General features: G+C 48.7%; 1 protein-coding gene across 11 annotated transcripts in view; it reads left to right on the plus strand.

The window, feature by feature from the left end:
• SEMA3B (semaphorin 3B) overlaps nt 1-21,227 on the plus strand; it is a 178,690-nt gene that overhangs the window by 12,839 nt on the left and 144,624 nt on the right. For 9 of the 11 annotated variants that reach the window (XM_060110122.1, XM_060110114.1, XM_060110115.1 and 6 more), the window contains 7 exons: nt 311-530; nt 789-880; nt 957-998; nt 1,236-1,393; nt 1,494-1,549; nt 1,642-1,781; nt 2,142-2,539. In XM_060110122.1, the coding sequence (XP_059966105.1) occupies nt 311-530; nt 789-880; nt 957-998; nt 1,236-1,393; nt 1,494-1,549; nt 1,642-1,781; nt 2,142-2,539 (1,106 nt within the window). Of the gene's footprint in view, nt 1-310; nt 531-788; nt 881-956; nt 999-1,235; nt 1,394-1,493; nt 1,550-1,641; nt 1,782-2,141; nt 2,878-21,227 lie in introns of those variants that run through there. The other 2 variants (XM_060110123.1, XM_060110124.1) reach the window with 1 other exon arrangement.

A 21,227-nucleotide genomic window follows, 5' to 3' on the forward strand; every position in this document is an offset into this window, starting at 1 on the left:
GTGGAGAACTTGGCCTGGGGTTTTCTTGGTGAATGTTGTGTCTTCTTTTTTTTATGGGTGGGAAAACATCATCTTCATTAGACAGGGCTCCTCAGGGGAAGGCCATGTTTCCCCCTCAGACCCCCAAAGGCAAGGCTGGAGTTCCTCTCTCAGATTCCCAGGGCAGGGCTCTGTCCAACACCCGCCCCCTGTGCGTGCGCACGCACACACACACTCACACACGCTCCAGGTTCCGGGAGGTGTCCTGTGGAGGGCTGCCCACCAGCCCTTCATATCTACATCCTTGTCATGCCTCCTTCCCACCCCCCAGTGCCCCAGCAAGACCTTTGGCACCTTCAGTTCCACCAAGGACTTTCCTGATGATGTCATCCAGTTTGCCCGGAACCACCCCCTCATGTACAATTCGGTCCTGCCCATGGGCGGGCGCCCCCTCTTCCAACAAGTGGGTGCCGGGTACACCTTCACCCAGATCACTGCGGACCGTGTAGCAGCTGTTGACGGATACTACGACGTCCTCTTCATTGGCACAGGTCAGGGTCCTGCCATGACCACCCACAAGACCCAGCCCAGGCTCTTTGGCCTGTTAGTGGAAGCTCCCCGTTCAGTCCCATCTCCATATTTTTCCGGGGGCTGTGCCCCCATCTCCTCCTGCATGCTGCTCTGATTGCTCCAACCCACATTCTACACCATCCCAACCATGCAGAGGGTGGAGGCCTCAGAGGTGAGGAGACCCCTGGCCCCGGCTGTCAGGGAACACAAGGAGTCACTCACCCTTCTCATCCCTGCAGATGCTGGCACCGTGCTGAAGGTGATCTCCGTCCCCAAGGGTGGCCGGCCTAATGCTGAGGGGCTGCTCCTGGAGGAGCTGCACATGTTTGAGGTGAGGCCTAGCCCCCATTGCCTGGGGTGCCCCCACCCCACTGAGCCCTGATCCCAGCACCCCTCCTCCCTCTCAGGACTCAGCTGCTGTCACCAGCATGCAAATCTCCTCCAAGAGGGTAAGTGACCAGAAGGCTTGCGGGTGGAATGGACCCAGCCTGTTCCCAGGTGCCCCCACCCCCATTCTTCTCTTGGTAATTACAAGCCCCGGTTTCGAGTACAGGCTCTGCCCTCACTAGACTGTGGGACCTGAGACCTCAGTGTTCCCTTTTGTCAAATGGGGGAAGGGATCCCTGACCTATGGGAGGCGGGCACGGGGCCAGCCTCGGTCAGCTTGGAGCCCCTTGTACCCCTAGCACCAACTGTACGTAGCCTCTCGGAGTGGGGTGGCCCAGATCCCGTTGCACCGCTGCGCTGCCCACGGCCGCGCCTGTGCTGAATGCTGTCTGGCGCGTGACCCTTACTGCGCCTGGGATGGGGCCGCGTGCACGCGCTTCCAGCCCAGTGCCAAGAGGTGGGTAGGATAAGGGGCGGGCTGCCTGGAGGGAGTCTTTATCCGCCCCTGGTTTACTAAAAGAAGGGCTCACGGAGTCTCTAATGTCCCCTCTCCCCAGGAGGTTCCGACGGCAGGATGTAAGGAACGGCGACCCCAGCACGCTGTGCACCGGGGGTGAGTGTCCCAGCTGCTCCCACCCGCCAACCCTTAAAGACTGCCTCACCCTGCCCTGCCTTGTCTGAATCTGACATTCCCTTTGCCCCCAGACTCATCCCATCCTGCGCTGCTGGAGCGGAAGGTGTTCGGTGTGGAGGGAGGTAGCGCCTTCTTGGAGTGTGAGCCCCGCTCGCTGCAGGCGCGCGTGGAGTGGACCTTCCAGCGCGCGGGGGAGACGGCCTACATTCAGGTGAGCCTCCCCCCACTCCCCTCCCAACCAGGCCCTTGTTCCGACTCCTACGTCTAGGAAGTGCCCGCCCTGATTAATGAGGCCCTTGGCCTGCTCCGCACATCTAGATGCTATCCAGCTCCGCCCAGTGAGTCTCCGCCCAACCAGACCCCTAACGCCCAGTTTGGCCCCTTGCCTGCACTGCGCATCCTGGTGAGGCCCCATTCCTCTAACTAGGCTTCTGACGCCCGCGCCACAGCCCAGTTCGAAGGAAGCCCCGCCCTTGCCCCGCCCACCGGGGGGGTCTCTGACTCGCCCCCACGTTCAGGCGAGCCCCGCCCTGTTCCCTAAAGTCCCGCCTCACGCTGATCCGGCCTACAGGTGCCCGCAGAGGAGCGAGCCGAACGCACGATGCGGGGCCTGCTGCTTCGCTGGTTGCGGCGTGGGGACTCAGGCGTGTACCTGTGCGCAGCCGTGGAGCAGGGCTTTTCGCAGCCAATGCGTCGCCTGGCGCTGCACGTGCTGAGTGCTGCGCAGGCTGAAAGGCTGGCCCGGACCGAGGAGGCTGCGCCCGTCGCGCCGCCGGGCCCCAAGCTCTGGTACCGGGACTTCCTGCAGCTGGTGGAGCCGGGCGGCGGTGGTACGAACTCCCTGCGAATGTGTCGTCCGCAGCCCGCGCCGCGCCCACCGCCTCCCGAGTCGCGGAGGAAGGGCCGCAACCGGAGGACACACGCCCCAGAACCGCGTGCTGAGCGGGGGCCGCGCAGCGCAGCGCACTGGTGACTCGGCCGTCCCCACGCTGGGGACTGGGGAGGTGGCAGCAGCAGGGAGAGGGGGCGGTCAGACCCTGGGAAGCAGCTAGGGCCCCGGCACACAGCGATTCCTGGTGGAGGGAAGACACCGACCCGACAGGCCCTGGCCAACAGGCAGCCATGCCGGCTTATTTATTAACAGAGAATAATCGTTGAATGCACCCCCGATAGGGGCGGCCCAGGCTGCGCACAGGGTCCAGCTGGTCAGGAGGAGGCAGAGAAGCAGGGTCCCCGAGCAACGACCTGGGTGGGGGAGGTGCCCAGAATGCCCACCCTGGGGGAAGGGCCACCTCTTTGGGCAGTGAGCAGGAAGCTGTGAAAAGGCTGGGGGGGTGGGGGTGGGGGTGGGGGTGGGGCAGGCCGACTGTACTAATGCAATAAACATGTTATCAGCTGAAGCTGGAACGGCCCCATCAGACAGCCGCTGGTCGTAGTGTTACTGACCCAGGTTCTTGGACTGTTTAATCAATAGAAGTTGGTAAGAGACCAGATGAGAAATTCGGGCAAGGCTTTATTGGGGCTCATGCTGCAGAACAAGGGAGTGAAAATAAGCAACAGGTGCCCAACAAGCAACAGGTGCCCTTGCTTGCTTGCTGGGGGAACAAGGGTTTGGGGGAGGGTGGCTCCGAGCTGGTTCGTTAAATGGAGTGAGAGTAAGGGCACATCCAAGGGTCAGGCCAGAGGGATGGCTTAGGTGGTCTGCCCACCCTCTTGGTGGTGTCGTGGGCAGGAATCCTGAGTAGTCCCCTGCTTTTGCTCCCAACACCTCAGAAGTGGCAGTTGGGTTTTTGGTTTTTTTGCGTCTTGCTCATAATTTGCCCCAGTTGCAGGTGTGTGTGGTTATTTTTAGTCCCTTATAGTTTCTTGTATTCTGTTGCTCCAGGAGATGTTTGTCCACGTGTAAGCACTGCAGCAAAGGGTCCCAGGTCCCAGCCTGTCTCATTCCCCCCTGAGGGATTCTACACCCTTTATTTTTAAGGATTAAGGGACTGAAGTTCTCTTCTTCTGAAATGTCTTCCTGCTGGACAGGGGCTGCAGATCCTAACCTACCCTATAGGTATAGAAGTCCCTTGCTGACTGTTTTAGGGACCTGGGTTACCCTTGGCTGGAATGGGTTGAAATCCTTGAGCCATCATGAGCCTTCCTTGAAACTGTTGAAGCCTAGAAAACACAAGCTTAACCAAAAGCTTAAACAGACAAGGGCCAAAAAGGAGAAGAACAATAATAGCCACAAGAGAGCCTAGAAAGGGAAGGAATCAGGTTGACTTTGGGAGGGCTTCCCTAACTGCTGACCAGACAACGGAGGCGATATCACCCCTGCGAAAATTGTGAAGCCAGTCTGCTTGGGTGTATATTTCTTTAATATTAACTTCTATCTGTCCTGTGACACTGATTTAGGTGCAGCAGGAAGTAATAGTTATCCCACAGATTCTGCCTTGTTCTGTCAGAAGGTAATCAAGAGCTAGATGATTATCAAGAGCTACATTAACCAAAGTAACGAGAGGTCTTAAGTCCTCTTAAGGCTTGCCATGCCTGTTTTATCACATAACCAAGCTGTCTGGTGAGATTTCTCAGTGTTGCTTCATGATAAGGGAAGCCTCCCCATGGGGCTGCCAGCCCCGCCCCTGCTAAGATCATTCCTAGTGCTCTCCGGGTTTGGTGGTGAGCCAGAGTGGTCCTGTTATAGATCACAATCCCTCTTAGCCCTATAGTCCCTAGAGTGCAGTCTCCTATGAAGTGGACATTATCATTGCAGTTATAGGCCATAGCTTGGTTGGAAAAGGACAGGGTCTGGCCATAATTTTCTAACATATGATGGTTTGGATGTCCACAGAGGAAAACAAACCCTTCAGGGGTGCAGGCCTGAATGTCTGTCTCACAGTGGTTAAGATTTGATAGTCCTTGAAGGGCATAGCTATCGCTACTACCTGTTCAACTAAGGGAGGACGGCAAACTGTTGTTGGTAATTTAGATCATATGATGTTATAAGAATCTCTCTCTCTCTTTTATTGTTTTTTGTCTCTGTGGGATCTCAGTTCCCCGACCATATATTGAACCCGGGCCACAGCAGTGAAAGCCTGCAATCCTAACCACTAGTCCACCAGAGAACTCCTGCAAAGCTCTTGTTAATGCAGTTAGCTCAGCGTTGTGGGCCGATGTCTGTGGTGGCAGGGCCTTGGTTTCTGTGACTTCATCTAGACCAACTATGGCATACCCTGCCTTCCGAGTTCCCATCTCTATAACACTGCTCCCGTCAGTAAACCATTTGACCCCAGGGCTGTCAAGAGGTTCATCTAGAAGATCAGACCTGCTGGAGTAAGTTTGTTCTATGATCTCTATACAGTGATGCAGTAAATCTCTACTCTTGACAACTGGAAGGAGGGTTGCCGGGTTCAGGGTTTGGCACACCTTTATGTCAAGGGTGTCCATGAGGAGAGCCTGATATCTTGTCAGTCTTCCTCCGGTCAACCAATGATGTCCTTTGACGTCCAGCACAGATTATACTTGATGAGGGGTTAATACATCAATAAGTGTTGTCCCAGGTTGAGCTTGGAAGCCTCATTAACTAAAGAGGCCTGTGGCTGGTATTGCCCGCAGGTAGCTGGGCCATCCCAGGGTTGTTGAGTCCAGTTGTTTTGAAAAGTAAGCCACTGATCTCTGATCTGGTCCCACATCTGATGCCAGCTTTTGGGTCAGGACTCCTAGCGCTATCCCTGACTTCTCATGAGCATATACGGTAAAGGACTTGTCCAAATTTGGAAGTCCCAGTGCTAGTGTTCTGTTTAACTCAGCCTTTAGAGTCTCAAAGTCCCATTGATGGTTCCTATTCTGGTGAAGGAGTTCCCTTTCTTTTCCCTTTAGAGCCTTGTAGGGACTTCCCTGGTGGTCCAGTGGTTAAGACTCTGTGCTTCCACTGCAGGGGGTACGGGTTCTATCCCTGGTTAGGGAACTAAGATCCCACATGCCCAGTGGTGAGGCCAAGAAACACACACACACACACACACACACAAAACACAAAAACAATTATCTAGAGCCTTATATAGGGGTTTGGCTATAACACCATAATTTGGAATTCAGATATGACAGAACCCAGCCATCCTGAGAAAGCCTTGGAGTTGCCTCTTTGTGGTTGGAGATGGTAATGCACTAATTGCTGTTCTTCAATCTATGCCCAGGGTTCGTGCCTCTGGGGTTAAAACAAATCCTAAACACTGAACCTGTTGCTGTGAGATGTGAGCCTAGTTTGGGGAGACTTTATATCCCCTTTTTACCAGAAGATTTGGGACCTTAACAGTATTTTGATCTGAATCTTGTTTTGTCTCACTACTTATTAATAAATCATCAATCTATTGTGACAGAGTTCCCTTTTCAAGGCTTAGTTCTCAGTTCCCATGCCAACCCATTTCCAAAAAGAGGGGTGCTATCCCAAAAACCCTGTGGAAACACTGTCCAAGTATATTGGGTAGCCTCCAGGGTGTCAGGGTCCCTCCATTTAAAGGCGAAAAAGGTATTGAGAGTCTGGATGTAGGCGAATATAGAAAAATGCATCTTTGAGGTCCACAACAGAAATATCGAGTGCTCCCTGGCACTTGAGTGAGGAGGGTGAATGGGTTTGGCACCACTGGGTGAATAGGGATGATTGCCTCGTTTACTGCTCGTAAGTCTTATATAAACCAATATTCCCCATTAGGCTTCTGAACAGGGAGAACTGGGGTGTGGCAAGGGGATTGGTAGGGCCTAATGAGTCCATGTTTTAGGAATTTGGTGAGCAGTGGTTGGATCCCCCTCAGGGCTTTAGGCTGTAAAGAATATTGTCTCTTCCAGGGGTATTTCCCCCCAGGCCTTAATCTTTTTTTTTTTTTTTTTTTGCGGTACGCAGGCCTCTCACTGCTGTGGCCTCTCCCGTCGCGGAGCACAGGCTCTGGACGCGCAGGCCCAGCGGCCACAGCTCATGGCCCCAACCGCTCCGCGGCACGTGGGATCCTCCCAGACCGGGGCATGAACCCGTGTCCCCTGCATTGGTAGGCGGACTCTCAACCACTGCACCACCAGGGAAGCCCCTTAATCTTATTTTTATCAGGGGAACATGTTTTGTCTTTCCTAACACCAAGGCATCCCACACTACAGGATTTACCTGTTGTCTAATTTTGGGGGGAGTGTTTTGAGGAATATTTTGATGAGTAGCAGATGGGTCATCTGGAGCTACTAATAGATGCATTTTCTGTTTGAATTTTTTACCTTCTTTGACTTCACCCTGTTCTAAGAATGTACTAGCTCCTCCTCTTCTGAGGAGGAGGACAGGGCGTTCTGGCATATACAAAAAGCATTGAGTAATAATAATGGACCTGATTCCGTAGGCAAAGGGAGATGTAAATTGCCTTACCTTTGGCTGCCCATCAACTCCCGTCGCATTACAGTCAGGGTTGGAGAGGGGACCAGCCAGCCAAGTCAGAACAGAGTAGGTGGCTCCAGCGTCTACAGGAAATTCAGTTTTTTCCTACTGGCCACGTCGGGGGTGACCCAAGGCTCCGCTGGAGTAATGAGAATGGATCTAGTGAGATCTGGAGCCAGGCAGGTACTTGGGTCAGTCGGTATGTGGGAATCTCTTATCCAAGAGATTTGCAAGGAACTGGGGTGGGTCGGGGGTGTTTTTTTGATGTCCCGCAGGAGGCCCCTAGGACATCCCCCCTTCCAGTGCTCCTCCTTCAGACAAAAGGCACACTGGTTTTAGTCCAGGTGGCTTCTCGGCTGTTTGTCTGGACTTCTCAGCCGTCTAGGGTCCCCTCAAGGTGGCAGGTAAATCAGAGTAGCCAAAAGCTGCATTTTCTTGATTAGCTTCCCATCCTGATTGGCCTACCATATTAAGTCTTGGTTATTATAGACCTTGAAGGCCTCCTCTACCAAGGTTGACAACGGCGTTTGGGACCCAGCCTCAAGCTTTTGGAATTTTCTCTTGCTATCAGGAGCGGACTGGGTGGTCAAATGCATGGCCAGTAGTGATGTCCCTTCTACAGACTCAGGGTCTGTATTGATGCACTTCCTGAATGCCTCTGAAACCCAGCTCAGGAAGACTGCTTTTATCTTTTTTCTGTGTAACTTTTTTTTTTTAATTACAATGTTGTGTTAGTTTCAGGTGTACAGAGAAGTGATTTGGTAATACATAAACATATATTCATTCTTTTGCAGATTCTTTTGTCATATAGGTTATTACCGAATATTGAGTAGAGTTCCCTGTGCTATACAGTAATAGGTCCTTGTTGATATCTATTTTATATATAGTAGTATGTTCATGGTTTTTCTGTTGTTGTTTTTTTTTTCACACCGTGGGTACCTTAGTTCCCCAGCCAGGGATGGAAACTGTGCGCCCTGCAATGGGAGCGTGGAGTCTTAACCACTGGACTGCCAGGGAAGTCCCAGTAGTGTGTGTATGTTAATCCCAACTCCTAATTTATCCCTCCCTTCCACATTTACCCCCCACCCCAGGGAACTGCAAGTCTGCATTCGGACTGTGAGTCTGTTTCTGTTTTGCAAATAAGTTTATTTGTATCATTTAAAAAAATTAGATTCCACGTATGAGTGATGTCATATGATGTTTGTCTTTCTCTGTCTGACTTATTTCACTTAGAATGATAATCTCTAGGTCCATCCATGTTGGTGCAAATGGCATTATTTCATTCTTTTTTATGCCTGAATAATATTCCATTGTATATATGCACCAATCTTTTTAAAAATTTTTTCTTTGCCCACTAGGCTTGTGGGATCTTAGTTTCTGACCAGGGATTGAACCTGTGCCCTTGGTAGTGAGACTGCGGAGTCCTAACCACTGGAGAGCCAGGGACTAACCACGTACCACACCTTCTTTTTTTTTTTTTTTTTTTTTTTTTTTTTTTTGCTGTACGCGGGCCTCTCACTGCTGTGGCCTCTCCCGTTGCGGAGCACAGGCTCCGGACACACAGGCTCCGCGGCCATGGCTCGCGGGCCCAGCCGCTCCGCGGCATGTGGGATCTTCCGGGATCGGGGCACGAACCCGTGTCCCCTGCATCGGCAGGCGGACTCTCAACCACTGCGCCACCATGGAAGCCCCCCACACCTTCTTTATGCATTCGTCTGTCGATGGATCTGTGTAACTTCTTGGACTTTATAATTTACAGCTTTAACTATATATCTTTTCATTCCTTCTGATACACAAGTAATATAATGATTCATCTTAGCCTGGCCTACATGATCCTCATAGTCCCACTGTGGGTATGATCTGGGATTGTGTTACCACTCACTTGATAAACTTGGTGGTGTAGATTGGTGGCCAGTAGGCCATCTGTGTGTTTTTTGGCCATTTTCAGTTTATGCTCCTTTTCATCTGGGGGCAACAGTGAGCCAGAATAACTATGATGTCCTGCCAGGTCAGGGAGAATGTTAATCCCAGCCTGATAAATTTGTCCCTAAGCTTTTCAGGGTTCTCTGAGAACCTGCCAAATCGCTCCTTACAGAATTCTAGGTCCCCCAATGAGAAGGGAACACGCACTCTAGTAATTCCTCTGTTTTCCTGGTGCAGGTTAAAAGCCTGGATGGGCAAAAGCGAGGGCTAACTTTGAACCTGATCACAGTCTCAGTGGGGAAAGCCCCGGGGGTACTGATTTTGAGGTTTCTGATTTGACAGGGTAAGGTGTGGGGCTGGGGGCTGAAGGAGATGGTGAAGGGGTCGAAATGGGGGACTGAAAATGAGGCTCGGTGTGCTGATGGCTACTCGGTGGCTGAAAGAGAGGATCCCTGAGAAGGTCTGGCTTCACACGTTTTGGGGGAAGCCTGGAAATACAGACTAAACACACAAGACAAGAATCCCTCAGACCTTAATCTTGATAGAGTTTTATAAAGGCCTGTACATATGGGACTTCTCCTCATTTTGGGGACCGTTTACAAAACAGGTCCATTAGTAAAATAGTGTTAAACATAAGGGATTCATTCTCTGACCACTTCTGATGGTCATACAAAGCATTTTGGGGCCAGACTGTGTTGCAAGAAAAAATCAGCTTATTCCTTTTATTTTTCCTTAATTAAAAAAATTTTATACTGGAGTATAGTTGATTTATAATGTTGTGTTAATTTCAGTTGTACAGCTAAGTGATTCAATTATATATATATGAGTATCCATTCTTTTTCAGATTCTTTTGCCATATAACTGATTAATTACAGAATATTGAGTAGAGTTCCTTGTGCTATATATTAGTAGGTCCCTGTAGATTTTTTTTTTTTTTTTTTTTTTTGCGGTATGCGGGCCTCTCACTGTTGTGGCCTCCCCCGCTGCGGAGCACAGGCTCCGGACACGCAGGCTCCGGACGCGCAGGCTCAGCGGCCATGGCTCACGGGCCCAGCCGCTCCGCGGCATATGGGATCCTCCCAGACCGGGGCACGAACCCGTATCCCCTGCATCGGCAGGCGGACTCCCAACCACTTGCGCCACCAGGGAGGCCCCCTGTAGATTATTTTTTAAAAAGTGGAAGACAGTTTATTTTAATTACTATTATTATTATTATTATTATTTTTTGCGGTACGCGGGCCTCTCACTGTTGTGGCCTCTCCCGTTGCGGAGCACAGGCTCCGGAAGCGCAGGCTCAGCGGCCATGGCTCACGGGCCTAGCCGCTCCGCGGCATGTGAGATCTTCCCGAAACGGGCATGAACCCGTGTCCCCTGCGGCGGCAGGTGGACTCTCAACCACTGTGCCACCAGGGACGCCCACTTCATTTTTTTTTTAAATCATCTCTCAACATTTCAACTCTGGGTAGAAATGAAACTCATAGATTATCTATTTTATAAGGAGTAGTGTGTATACTTAAATCCCAAAGTCCTAATTTATCCCTCACCTGCATGTTTCTTGCTGACACATCCCCTGCAAGCACAAGTTGGATTCGTTTTGTTTTTTTTTTAAATTATTTATTTATATATTTTCTGGCTGCATTGGGTCTTAGTTGCGGCTCGGGGGCTTAGTGGCTCCTCGGATATGGGATCTTAGATCCCCGTCCAGGGATCAAAACGATGTCCCCTGCATTGGAAGGCAGATTCTTAACTACTGGATCACCAGGGAAATCCCACAAGCTGGCTTTCTCATCTGTGATTCTGTTTGTGATCTCCAAATAAGTTGATTTGTATCGTGGTTTTTTTCTTAATCCACACCTGTGATATCCTATGATATGTGTCAATCTCTGTGAGTCTGTCACTGTTTTGTGAATCAGTTCATTTGTATGAATTTTTAGATTACACATATAAGTCATATCCCAAGATATTTGTCAAACTCCTTCTGACTTAGATCGTCTTGAGGTCCTTCCATGTTGCTGCAAATGGCAGTATTTCCTTCTTTTTTATGGCTGAGTAGTATTCCATCGTAGATATGTACCACATCTTCTTTATCCAGTCATCTGTCGGTGGACATTTTGCTTGCTTTGGTGTCTTGGTTGTCGTATATAGTGCTGTCATGCACGTTGGGGTGCGTGTAGGTTTTCGAACTATGGTTTTCTCTGGGTGTTTGCCCAGAAGTGGGATTGGGGGATCAGATGGTAGCTCTATTTTGTGTTATTGAAGGAACCTCCCAACTGCACTCCCCAGTGGCTGTACCAGTTACATTCCCCCCAGCAGTGGAGGAGGGTTTGCTTTCTCCATGTCCTCTCCGGAATTTGTTGATTGGAGACACCTTCATGATGACCATTCTGACTGGTGTCAGATGATACCTCGTTGCTGTTTTGATTAGCAGTTCTCAAGTAATTGGTGATCTTCAGCATCTTTTCCTGTTTTGTTTCGTTTGTTTTCTTCTTTCCCAACAGTGTGAGTGAAATGTACCTCTTGAGAGTGTCTTCTGACAAATCCGGCCTGTTTTGAAATCTTTTCAGTTACCTATCCTAGGACATTTCTTGAGTGCAGGTGTTATTGTTTTAAAGCCCTGCAGGCCTTGTGAATCCTAGTGCCCAGAGGCACCTGTTTCCAAGTTGTTGTTACAGGAAACGTCCACAAGGTGGCAGGCTACTTCGTGCCCATCTCTGGTCCCTCTGGCAATTGCCAGAGCCTTAGCGGAAGAAAAGTGGTGTTCCTGGGTTGTGACTTGGAGGGGCACGTGCCAGAACCAGCACTCAAGGGCTTGTGTCTCTTTCCTTTCTGCCTGTTACCCTTCATCGCCAGACAAGCCGCAACCGTTGCCAGAGTGCTACACTGAGGGAGGGTGCCGTGGGTACTCCAGAGGTACGACACGAAGCTAGGCTGGAGGTGGGAACCCCAGCACCAGGAGATGTGGAGACCACGTGACGTTTCAAAGCACTTGCAGCCCAGAGGATCCACTCTCCTTTCGGTGCACTAGGCTTGGTTGAGCTATAGGAGGGCCTGCCTGGATCTGGAGATTGTGGTCCCATTTCAAGTGGACCAGACACTGCAGGTCCCAGGGGGGCTCACTTGCTGGCACATCCTCCCCAGTCCCCTCAGCCCCACGACAGCCAGCGTTGAAACCCAGCCTGCTGAGCCTCCAGGGATGTGACACCAGCCTAGGTCCTCGAGCCTGGGGAAAATCAAATACACGTCTTTTATTTTCTCTCTTTCTTTTTCATTAACTGCATTTTTCTTTCATTTCCAAGCAACTTGATGGACCATGTTGTGCCCCTTGCAGATGTACAGCATTGTGATTTAGTCGTACATATGCATATGTCTATGCTGTTTAGGATCCTTTTCTTATATAGGTTGTGACAAAGTGTTGAACAGAGTCCCCTGTGTTGTAGAGTGGAGTATGTATTGTATATATGTTCATGTATATATGTTAATGCCAACCTCCTAATGTATCCCTGTCCCCCATCTTTCCCCTTTGGTAAGCATGTTTGTTTTATAAGTGTCTGAGTCTGTCGCTGTTTTGTGAATCAGTTGATTTGCATCAATTTTTAGATTCCACATGTAAGTCATATCGCATGATATTTATCGACGTCCATCTGATTTACTTCACTTAGGTCATCTGGAGATCCTTCTGTGTTACTGCAAATGGCAGTATTTTTCCTTCTTTTTTATGGCTGAGTAGTATTCCATCGTAGATATGTACCTCATCTTCTTTATCCAGTCATCTGTCGGTGGACATTTTGCTTGCTTTGGTGTCTTGGTTGTCGTATATAGTGCTGTCATGCACGTTGGGGTGCGTGTAGGTTTTCGAACTATGGTTTTCTCTGGGTGTTTGCCCAGAAGTGGGATTGGGGGATCAGATGGTAGGTCTATTTTGTGTTATTGAAGGAACCTCCCAACTGTACTCGCCAGTGGCTGTACCAGTTACATTCCCCCCCAGCAGAGGAGGAGGGTTTGCTTTCTCCATGCCCTCTCCGGAATTTATTGTTTGGAGACACTTTCATGATGACCATTCTGACTGCTGTCAGATGATACCTCGTTGCTGTTTTGATTTGCAGTTCTCAAGTAATTGGTGATCTTCAGCATCTTTTCCCGTTTTGTTTTGTTTCTTCTTTCCCAACAGTGTGAGTGAAATGTACCTCTTGAGAGTGTCTTCTGACAAATCCGGCCTGTTTTGAAAACTTTTCAGCTACCTCTCCTAGGACATTTCTTGAGCGCAGGTGTTACTGTTTTAAAGCCCTGCAGGCCTTGTGAATCCTAGTGCCCAGCGGCGCCGGTTTCCAAGTTGTTGTTACAGGAATCGTCCACAAGGTGGCAGGCTTCTTCGTGCCCATCTCCGGTGCCTCTGGCAATTGCCAGAGCCTTAGCGGAAGAAAAGTGGTGTTCCTGGGTTGTGACTTGGAGGGGCACGTGCCAGAACCAACACCCAAGGTCTTGTGTCTCCTTCCTTTCGGCCTGTTCCCCTTCACCCCCAGACAAGCCGCAACCCTTCCCAAAGTGCTACACTGAGGGAGGATGCCGAGGGTACTCTAGTGGTATGACACGAAGCTAGCTGGAGGTGGGAACCCCAGCACCAGGAGATGTGGAGACCACGTGACGTTTCAAAGCACTTGCAGCCCAGAGGATCCACCCTCCTTTTCGGTGCGCTAGGCTTGGTTGAGCTATAGGAGGGCCTGCCTGGATCTGGAGATTGTGGTCCCATTTCGAGTGGACCAGACACTGCAGGTCCCAGGGGGGGCTCACTTGCTGGCACATCCTCCCCAGTCCCCTCAGCCCCACGACAGCCAGCGTTGAAACCCAGCCTGCTGAGCCTCCAGGGATGTGACACCAGCCCAGGTCCTCGAGCCTGGGGAAAATCGAGTACACGTCTTTTCTTTTCTCTCTTTCTTTTTCTTTAACTGCATTCTTCTTTCATTTCCAAGCAACTTGATGGACCATGTTGTGCCCCTTGCAGATGTACAGCATTGTGATTTAGTCGTACCTATGCATATGTCTATTCTTTTTAGGATCCTTTTCTTATATAGGTTGTGACAAAGTGTTGAACAGAGTCCCCTGTGTTGTAGAGTGGAGTATGTATTGTGTATATGTTCATGCATATATGTTAATGCCAACCTCCTAATGTATCCCTGTCCCCCATCTTTCCCCTTTGGTAAGCATAAGTTTGTTTTCTAAGTCTCCGAGTCTGTCGCTGTTTTGTGAATCAGTTGATTTGCATCAATTTTTAGAGTCCACATGTAAGTCATATCGCATGATATTTATCGACGTCCATCTGATTTACTTCACTTAGGTCATCTGGAGATCCTTCTGTGTTGCTGCAAATGGCAGTATTTCCGTCTTTTGTGTGGCTGAGTAGTATTCCATCGTGGATATATACGACATCTTCTGTATCCAGTCATGTGTCGGGGGCCTTTTTGCTTGCTTCGGTGTCTCGGTTGTTGTATATCGTGCTGTCATGCACATCGGGGTGCGTGTAGGTTTTTGAGCTATGGTCTTCTCTGGGTGTTTGCCCAGGAGAGGGATGAGGGATCAGCTGGTAGCTTTCTTTTTGCTTCTTGCAGGAACCTGCGAACTGTTCTCCCCAGTTGTTGTACCAATTTATATTCCCTCCAGTAGTGGAGGAGGGTTGCCTTTTCTCCACGCCCTGTCCAGCATTTAGTGTTTTGAGAACCTGATGGGAGTCCCGTTGTTGAAAGCCCCGGGGGTACTGATTTTGAGGTTTCTGATCTGACAGGGTAATGTGTGGGGCTGGGGGCTGAAGGAGATGGTGAAGGGGACGCAGTGGGGGACTGAAAATGGGGCTCGGTGTGCTGACGGCTACTTGGTGGTTGAAAGAGGGGATCTGTGAGAAGGTCTGGCTTCACACGTTTTGAGGGAAACCTGGAAATAGAGACTAAACACACACGACAAGAATCCCTCAGACCTTAATCTTGATAGAGTTTTATAAAGGCCGGTACATATGGGACTTTCCCCATTTGGGGGACCGTTTACAAAACAGGTCCAGTAATAAAATGGTGTTAAAGATAAGGGATTCATTCTCTGACCACTTCTGATGGTCATCCAAAGCATTTTGGGCCCGAGTATGCTGCAAGAAAAAAATCAGCTTATTTCTTTTTTTTCCCTTAATTTAAAAAAAATTTTATACTGAAGTATAGTTGATTTATAATGTTGTGTTAGTTTCAGTTGTACAGCTAAGGGATTCAATTATATATTTTGAGTATCCATTCTTTTTCAGATTCTTTTGCCATATAACTGATTAATGACAGAATATTGAGTAGAGTTCCTTGTGCTATATATTAGTAGGTCTGTGTAGATTATTCCTTTAAACATGGAAGACACTTTCTTATTTTTTAAAAATCATCTCTCAACAGTTCAACTCTGGGTAGAAATGAAACGCATAGATTATGTATTTTATAAGGAGGAGTGTGTATACTTAAATCCCGAAGTCCTAATTTATCCCTCACCTGCATGTTTCCTGCTGACGCATCCCCTGCAAGCACAAGTTGGCTTTCTTTTTTTTAAATATTTATTTATTTATTTATTTTCTGGCTGCATTGGGTCTTAGTTGCGGCTCGGGGGCTTAGTGGCTCCTCGGATGTGGGATCTTAGATCCCCGTCCAGGGATCAAAACGACGTCCCCTGCATTGGAAGGCAGACTCTTAACTACTGGATCACCAGGGAAATCCCACAAGCTGGCTTTCTCATCTGTGATTCTGTTTGTGTTCTCCAAATAAGTTCATTTGTATCGTGGTTTTTTCCTTAATCCACACCTGTGATATCCTATGATATTCGTCGATCTCTGTGAGTCTGTCACTGTTTTGTGAATCAGTTCATTTGTATGTAGTTTTAGATTCCACATATAAGTCATATCCCAAGATATTTGTCAACCTCCTTCCGACTTCACTTAGTTAGATCGTCCTGAGGTCCTTCCATGTTGCTGCACATGGCAGTATTTCCTTCTTTTGTATGGCTGAGTAGTATTCCATCGTAGATATGTACCACATCTTCTTTATCCAGTCATCTGTCGGTGGACATTTTGCTTGCTTTGGTGCCTTGGTTGTCGTATATAGTGCTGTCATGCACGTTGGGGTGCGTGTAGGTTTTCGAACTATGGTTTTCTCTGGGTGTTTGCCCAGAAGTGGGATTGGGGGATCAGATGGTAGGTCTATTTTGTGTTATTGAAGGAACCTCCCAACTGTACTCGCCAGTGGCTGTACCAGTTACATTCCCCCCCAGCAGAGGAGGAGGGTTTGCTTTCTCCATGCCCTCTCCGGAATTTATTGTTTGGAGACACTTTCATGATGACCATTCTGACTGCTGTCAGATGATACCTCGTTGCTGTTTTGATTTGCAGTTCTCAAGTAATTGGTGATCTTCAGCATCTTTTCCCGTTTTGTTTTGTTTCTTCTTTCCCAACAGTGTGAGTGAAATGTACCTCTTGAGAGTGTCTTCTGACAAATCCGGCCTGTTTTGAAAACTTTTCAGCTACCTCTCCTAGGACATTTCTTGAGCGCAGGTGTTACTGTTTTAAAGCCCTGCAGGCCTTGTGAATCCTAGTGCCCAGCGGCGCCGGTTTCCAAGTTGTTGTTACAGGAATCGTCCACAAGGTGGCAGGCTTCTTCGTGCCCATCTCCGGTGCCTCTGGCAATTGCCAGAGCCTTAGCGGAAGAAAAGTGGTGTTCCTGGGTTGTGACTTGGAGGGGCACGTGCCAGAACCAACACCCAAGGTCTTGTGTCTCCTTCCTTTCGGCCTGTTCCCCTTCACCCCCAGACAAGCCGCAACCCTTCCCAAAGTGCTACACTGAGGGAGGATGCCGAGGGTACTCTAGTGGTATGACACGAAGCTAGGCTGGAGGTGGGAACCCCAGCACCAGGAGATGTGGAGACCACGTGACGTTTCAAAGCACTTGCAGCCCAGAGGATCCACCCTCCTTTTCGGTGCGCTAGGCTTGGTTGAGCTATAGGAGGGCCTGCCTGGATCTGGAGATTGTGGTCCCATTTCGAGTGGACCAGACACTGCAGGTCCCAGGGGGGGCTCACTTGCTGGCACATCCTCCCCAGTCCCCTCAGCCCCACGACAGCCAGCGTTGAAACCCAGCCTGCTGAGCCTCCAGGGATGTGACACCAGCCCAGGTCCTCGAGCCTGGGGAAAATCGAGTACACGTCTTTTCTTTTCTCTCTTTCTTTTTCTTTAACTGCATTCTTCTTTCATTTCCAAGCAACTTGATGGACCATGTTGTGCCCCTTGCAGATGTACAGCATTGTGATTTAGTCGTACCTATGCATATGTCTATTCTTTTTAGGATCCTTTTCTTATATAGGTTGTGACAAAGTGTTGAACAGAGTCCCCTGTGTTGTAGAGTGGAGTATGTATTGTGTATATGTTCATGCATATATGTTAATGCCAACCTCCTAATGTATCCCTGTCCCCCATCTTTCCCCTTTGGTAAGCATAAGTTTGTTTTCTAAGTCTCCGAGTCTGTCGCTGTTTTGTGAATCAGTTGATTTGCATCAATTTTTAGAGTCCACATGTAAGTCATATCGCATGATATTTATCGACGTCCATCTGATTTACTTCACTTAGGTCATCTGGAGATCCTTCTGTGTTGCTGCAAATGGCAGTATTTCCGTCTTTTGTGTGGCTGAGTAGTATTCCATCGTGGATATATACGACATCTTCTGTATCCAGTCATGTGTCGGGGGCCTTTTTGCTTGCTTCGGTGTCTCGGTTGTTGTATATCGTGCTGTCATGCACATCGGGGTGCGTGTAGGTTTTTGAGCTATGGTCTTCTCTGGGTGTTTGCCCAGGAGAGGGATGAGGGATCAGCTGGTAGCTTTCTTTTTGCTTCTTGCAGGAACCTGCGAACTGTTCTCCCCAGTTGTTGTACCAATTTATATTCCCTCCAGTAGTGGAGGAGGGTTGCCTTTTCTCCACGCCCTGTCCAGCATTTAGTGTTTTGAGAACCTGATGGGAGTCCCGTTGTTGAAAGCCCCGGGGGTACTGATTTTGAGGTTTCTGATCTGACAGGGTAATGTGTGGGGCTGGGGGCTGAAGGAGATGGTGAAGGGGACGCAGTGGGGGACTGAAAATGGGGCTCGGTGTGCTGACGGCTACTTGGTGGTTGAAAGAGGGGATCTGTGAGAAGGTCTGGCTTCACACGTTTTGAGGGAAACCTGGAAATAGAGACTAAACACACACGACAAGAATCCCTCAGACCTTAATCTTGATAGAGTTTTATAAAGGCCGGTACATATGGGACTTTCCCCATTTGGGGGACCGTTTACAAAACAGGTCCAGTAATAAAATGGTGTTAAAGATAAGGGATTCATTCTCTGACCACTTCTGATGGTCATCCAAAGCATTTTGGGCCCGAGTATGCTGCAAGAAAAAAATCAGCTTATTTCTTTTTTTTCCCTTAATTTAAAAAAAATTTTATACTGAAGTATAGTTGATTTATAATGTTGTGTTAGTTTCAGTTGTACAGCTAAGGGATTCAATTATATATTTTGAGTATCCATTCTTTTTCAGATTCTTTTGCCATATAACTGATTAATGACAGAATATTGAGTAGAGTTCCTTGTGCTATATATTAGTAGGTCTGTGTAGATTATTCCTTTAAACATGGAAGACACTTTCTTATTTTTTAAAAATCATCTCTCAACAGTTCAACTCTGGGTAGAAATGAAATGCATAGATTATGTATTTTATAAGGAGGAGTGTGTATACTTAAATCCCGAAGTCCTAATTTATCCCTCACCTGCATGTTTCCTGCTGACGCATCCCCTGCAAGCACAAGTTGGCTTTCTTTTTTTTAAATATTTATTTATTTATTTATTTTCTGGCTGCATTGGGTCTTAGTTGCGGCTCGGGGGCTTAGTGGCTCCTCGGATGTGGGATCTTAGATCCCCGTCCAGGGATCAAAACGACGTCCCCTGCATTGGAAGGCAGACTCTTAACTACTGGATCACCAGGGAAATCCCACAAGCTGGCTTTCTCATCTGTGATTCTGTTTGTGTTCTCCAAATAAGTTCATTTGTATCGTGGTTTTTTCCTTAATCCACACCTGTGATATCCTATGATATTCGTCGATCTCTGTGAGTCTGTCACTGTTTTGTGAATCAGTTCATTTGTATGTAGTTTTAGATTCCACATATAAGTCATATCCCAAGATATTTGTCAACCTCCTTCCGACTTCACTTAGTTAGATCGTCCTGAGGTCCTTCCATGTTGCTGCACATGGCAGTATTTCCTTCTTTTGTATGGCTGAGTAGTATTCCATCGTAGATATGTACCACATCTTCTTTATCCAGTCATCTGTCGGTGGACATTTTGCTTGCTTTGGTGCCTTGGTTGTCGTATATAGTGCTGTCATGCACGTTGGGGTGCGTGTAGGTTTTCGAACTATGGTTTTCTCTGGGTGTTTGCCCAGAAGTGGGATTGGGGGATCAGATGGTAGGTCTATTTTGTGTTATTGAAGGAACCTCCCAACTGTACTCGCCAGTGGCTGTACCAGTTACATTCCCCCCCAGCAGAGGAGGAGGGTTTGCTTTCTCCATGCCCTCTCCGGAATTTATTGTTTGGAGACACTTTCATGATGACCATTCTGACTGCTGTCAGATGATACCTCGTTGCTGTTTTGATTTGCAGTTCTCAAGTAATTGGTGATCTTCAGCATCTTTTCCCGTTTTGTTTTGTTTCTTCTTTCCCAACAGTGTGAGTGAAATGTACCTCTTGAGAGTGTCTTCTGACAAATCCGGCCTGTTTTGAAAACTTTTCAGCTACCTCTCCTAGGACATTTCTTGAGCGCAGGTGTTACTGTTTTAAAGCCCTGCAGGCCTTGTGAATCCTAGTGCCCAGCGGCGCCGGTTTCCAAGTTGTTGTTACAGGAATCGTCCACAAGGTGGCAGGCTTCTTCGTGCCCATCTCCGGTGCCTCTGGCAATTGCCAGAGCCTTAGCGGAAGAAAAGTGGTGTTCCTGGGTTGTGACTTGGAGGGGCACGTGCCAGAACCAACACCCAAGGTCTTGTGTCTCCTTCCTTTCGGCCTGTTCCCCTTCACCCCCAGACAAGCCGCAACCCTTCCCAAAGTGCTACACTGAGGGAGGATGCCGAGGGTACTCTAGTGGTATGACACGAAGCTAGGCTGGAGGTGGGAACCCCAGCACCAGGAGATGTGGAGACCACGTGACGTTTCAAAGCACTTGCAGCCCAGAGGATCCACCCTCCTTTTCGGTGCGCTAGGCTTGGTTGAGCTATAGGAGGGCCTGCCTGGATCTGGAGATTGTGGTCCCATTTCGAGTGGACCAGACACTGCAGGTCCCAGGGGGGGCTCACTTGCTGGCACATCCTCCCCAGTCCCCTCAGCCCCACGACAGCCAGCGTTGAAACCCAGCCTGCTGAGCCTCCAGGGATGTGACACCAGCCCAGGTCCTCGAGCCTGGGGAAAATCGAGTACACGTCTTTTCTTTTCTCTCTTTCTTTTTCTTTAACTGCATTCTTCTTTCATTTCCAAGCAACTTGATGGACCATGTTGTGCCCCTTGCAGATGTACAGCATTGTGATTTAGTCGTACCTATGCATATGTCTATTCTTTTTAGGATCCTTTTCTTATATAGGTTGTGACAAAGTGTTGAACAGAGTCCCCTGTGTTGTAGAGTGGAGTATGTATTGTGTATATGTTCATGCATATATGTTAATGCCAACCTCCTAATGTATCCCTGTCCCCCATCTTTCCCCTTTGGTAAGCATAAGTTTGTTTTCTAAGTCTCCGAGTCTGTCGCTGTTTTGTGAATCAGTTGATTTGCGTCAATTTTTAGAGTCCACATGTAAGTCATATCGCATGATATTTATCGACGTCCATCTGATTTACTTCACTTAGGTCATCTGGAGATCCTTCTGTGTTGCTGCAAATGGCAGTATTTCCGTCTTTTGTGTGGCTGAGTAGTATTCCATCGTGGATATATACGACATCTTCTGTATCCAGTCATGTGTCGGGGGCCTTTTTGCTTGCTTCGGTGTCTCGGTTGTTGTATATCGTGCTGTCATGCACATCGGGGTGCGTGTAGGTTTTTGAGCTATGGTCTTCTCTGGGTGTTTGCCCAGGAGAGGGATGAGGGATCAGCTGGTAGCTTTCTTTTTGCTTCTTGCAGGAACCTGCGAACTGTTCTCCCCAGTTGTTGTACCAATTTATATTCCCTCCAGTAGTGGAGGAGGGTTGCCTTTTCTCCACGCCCTGTCCAGCATTTAGTGTTTTGAGAACCTGATGGGAGTCCCGTTGTTGAAAGCCCCGGGGGTACT

This window comes from Mesoplodon densirostris, chromosome 10 (assembly GCF_025265405.1).
Source record: "Mesoplodon densirostris isolate mMesDen1 chromosome 10, mMesDen1 primary haplotype, whole genome shotgun sequence".
Classification (NCBI taxonomy): Eukaryota; Metazoa; Chordata; class Mammalia; order Artiodactyla; family Ziphiidae; genus Mesoplodon; species Mesoplodon densirostris.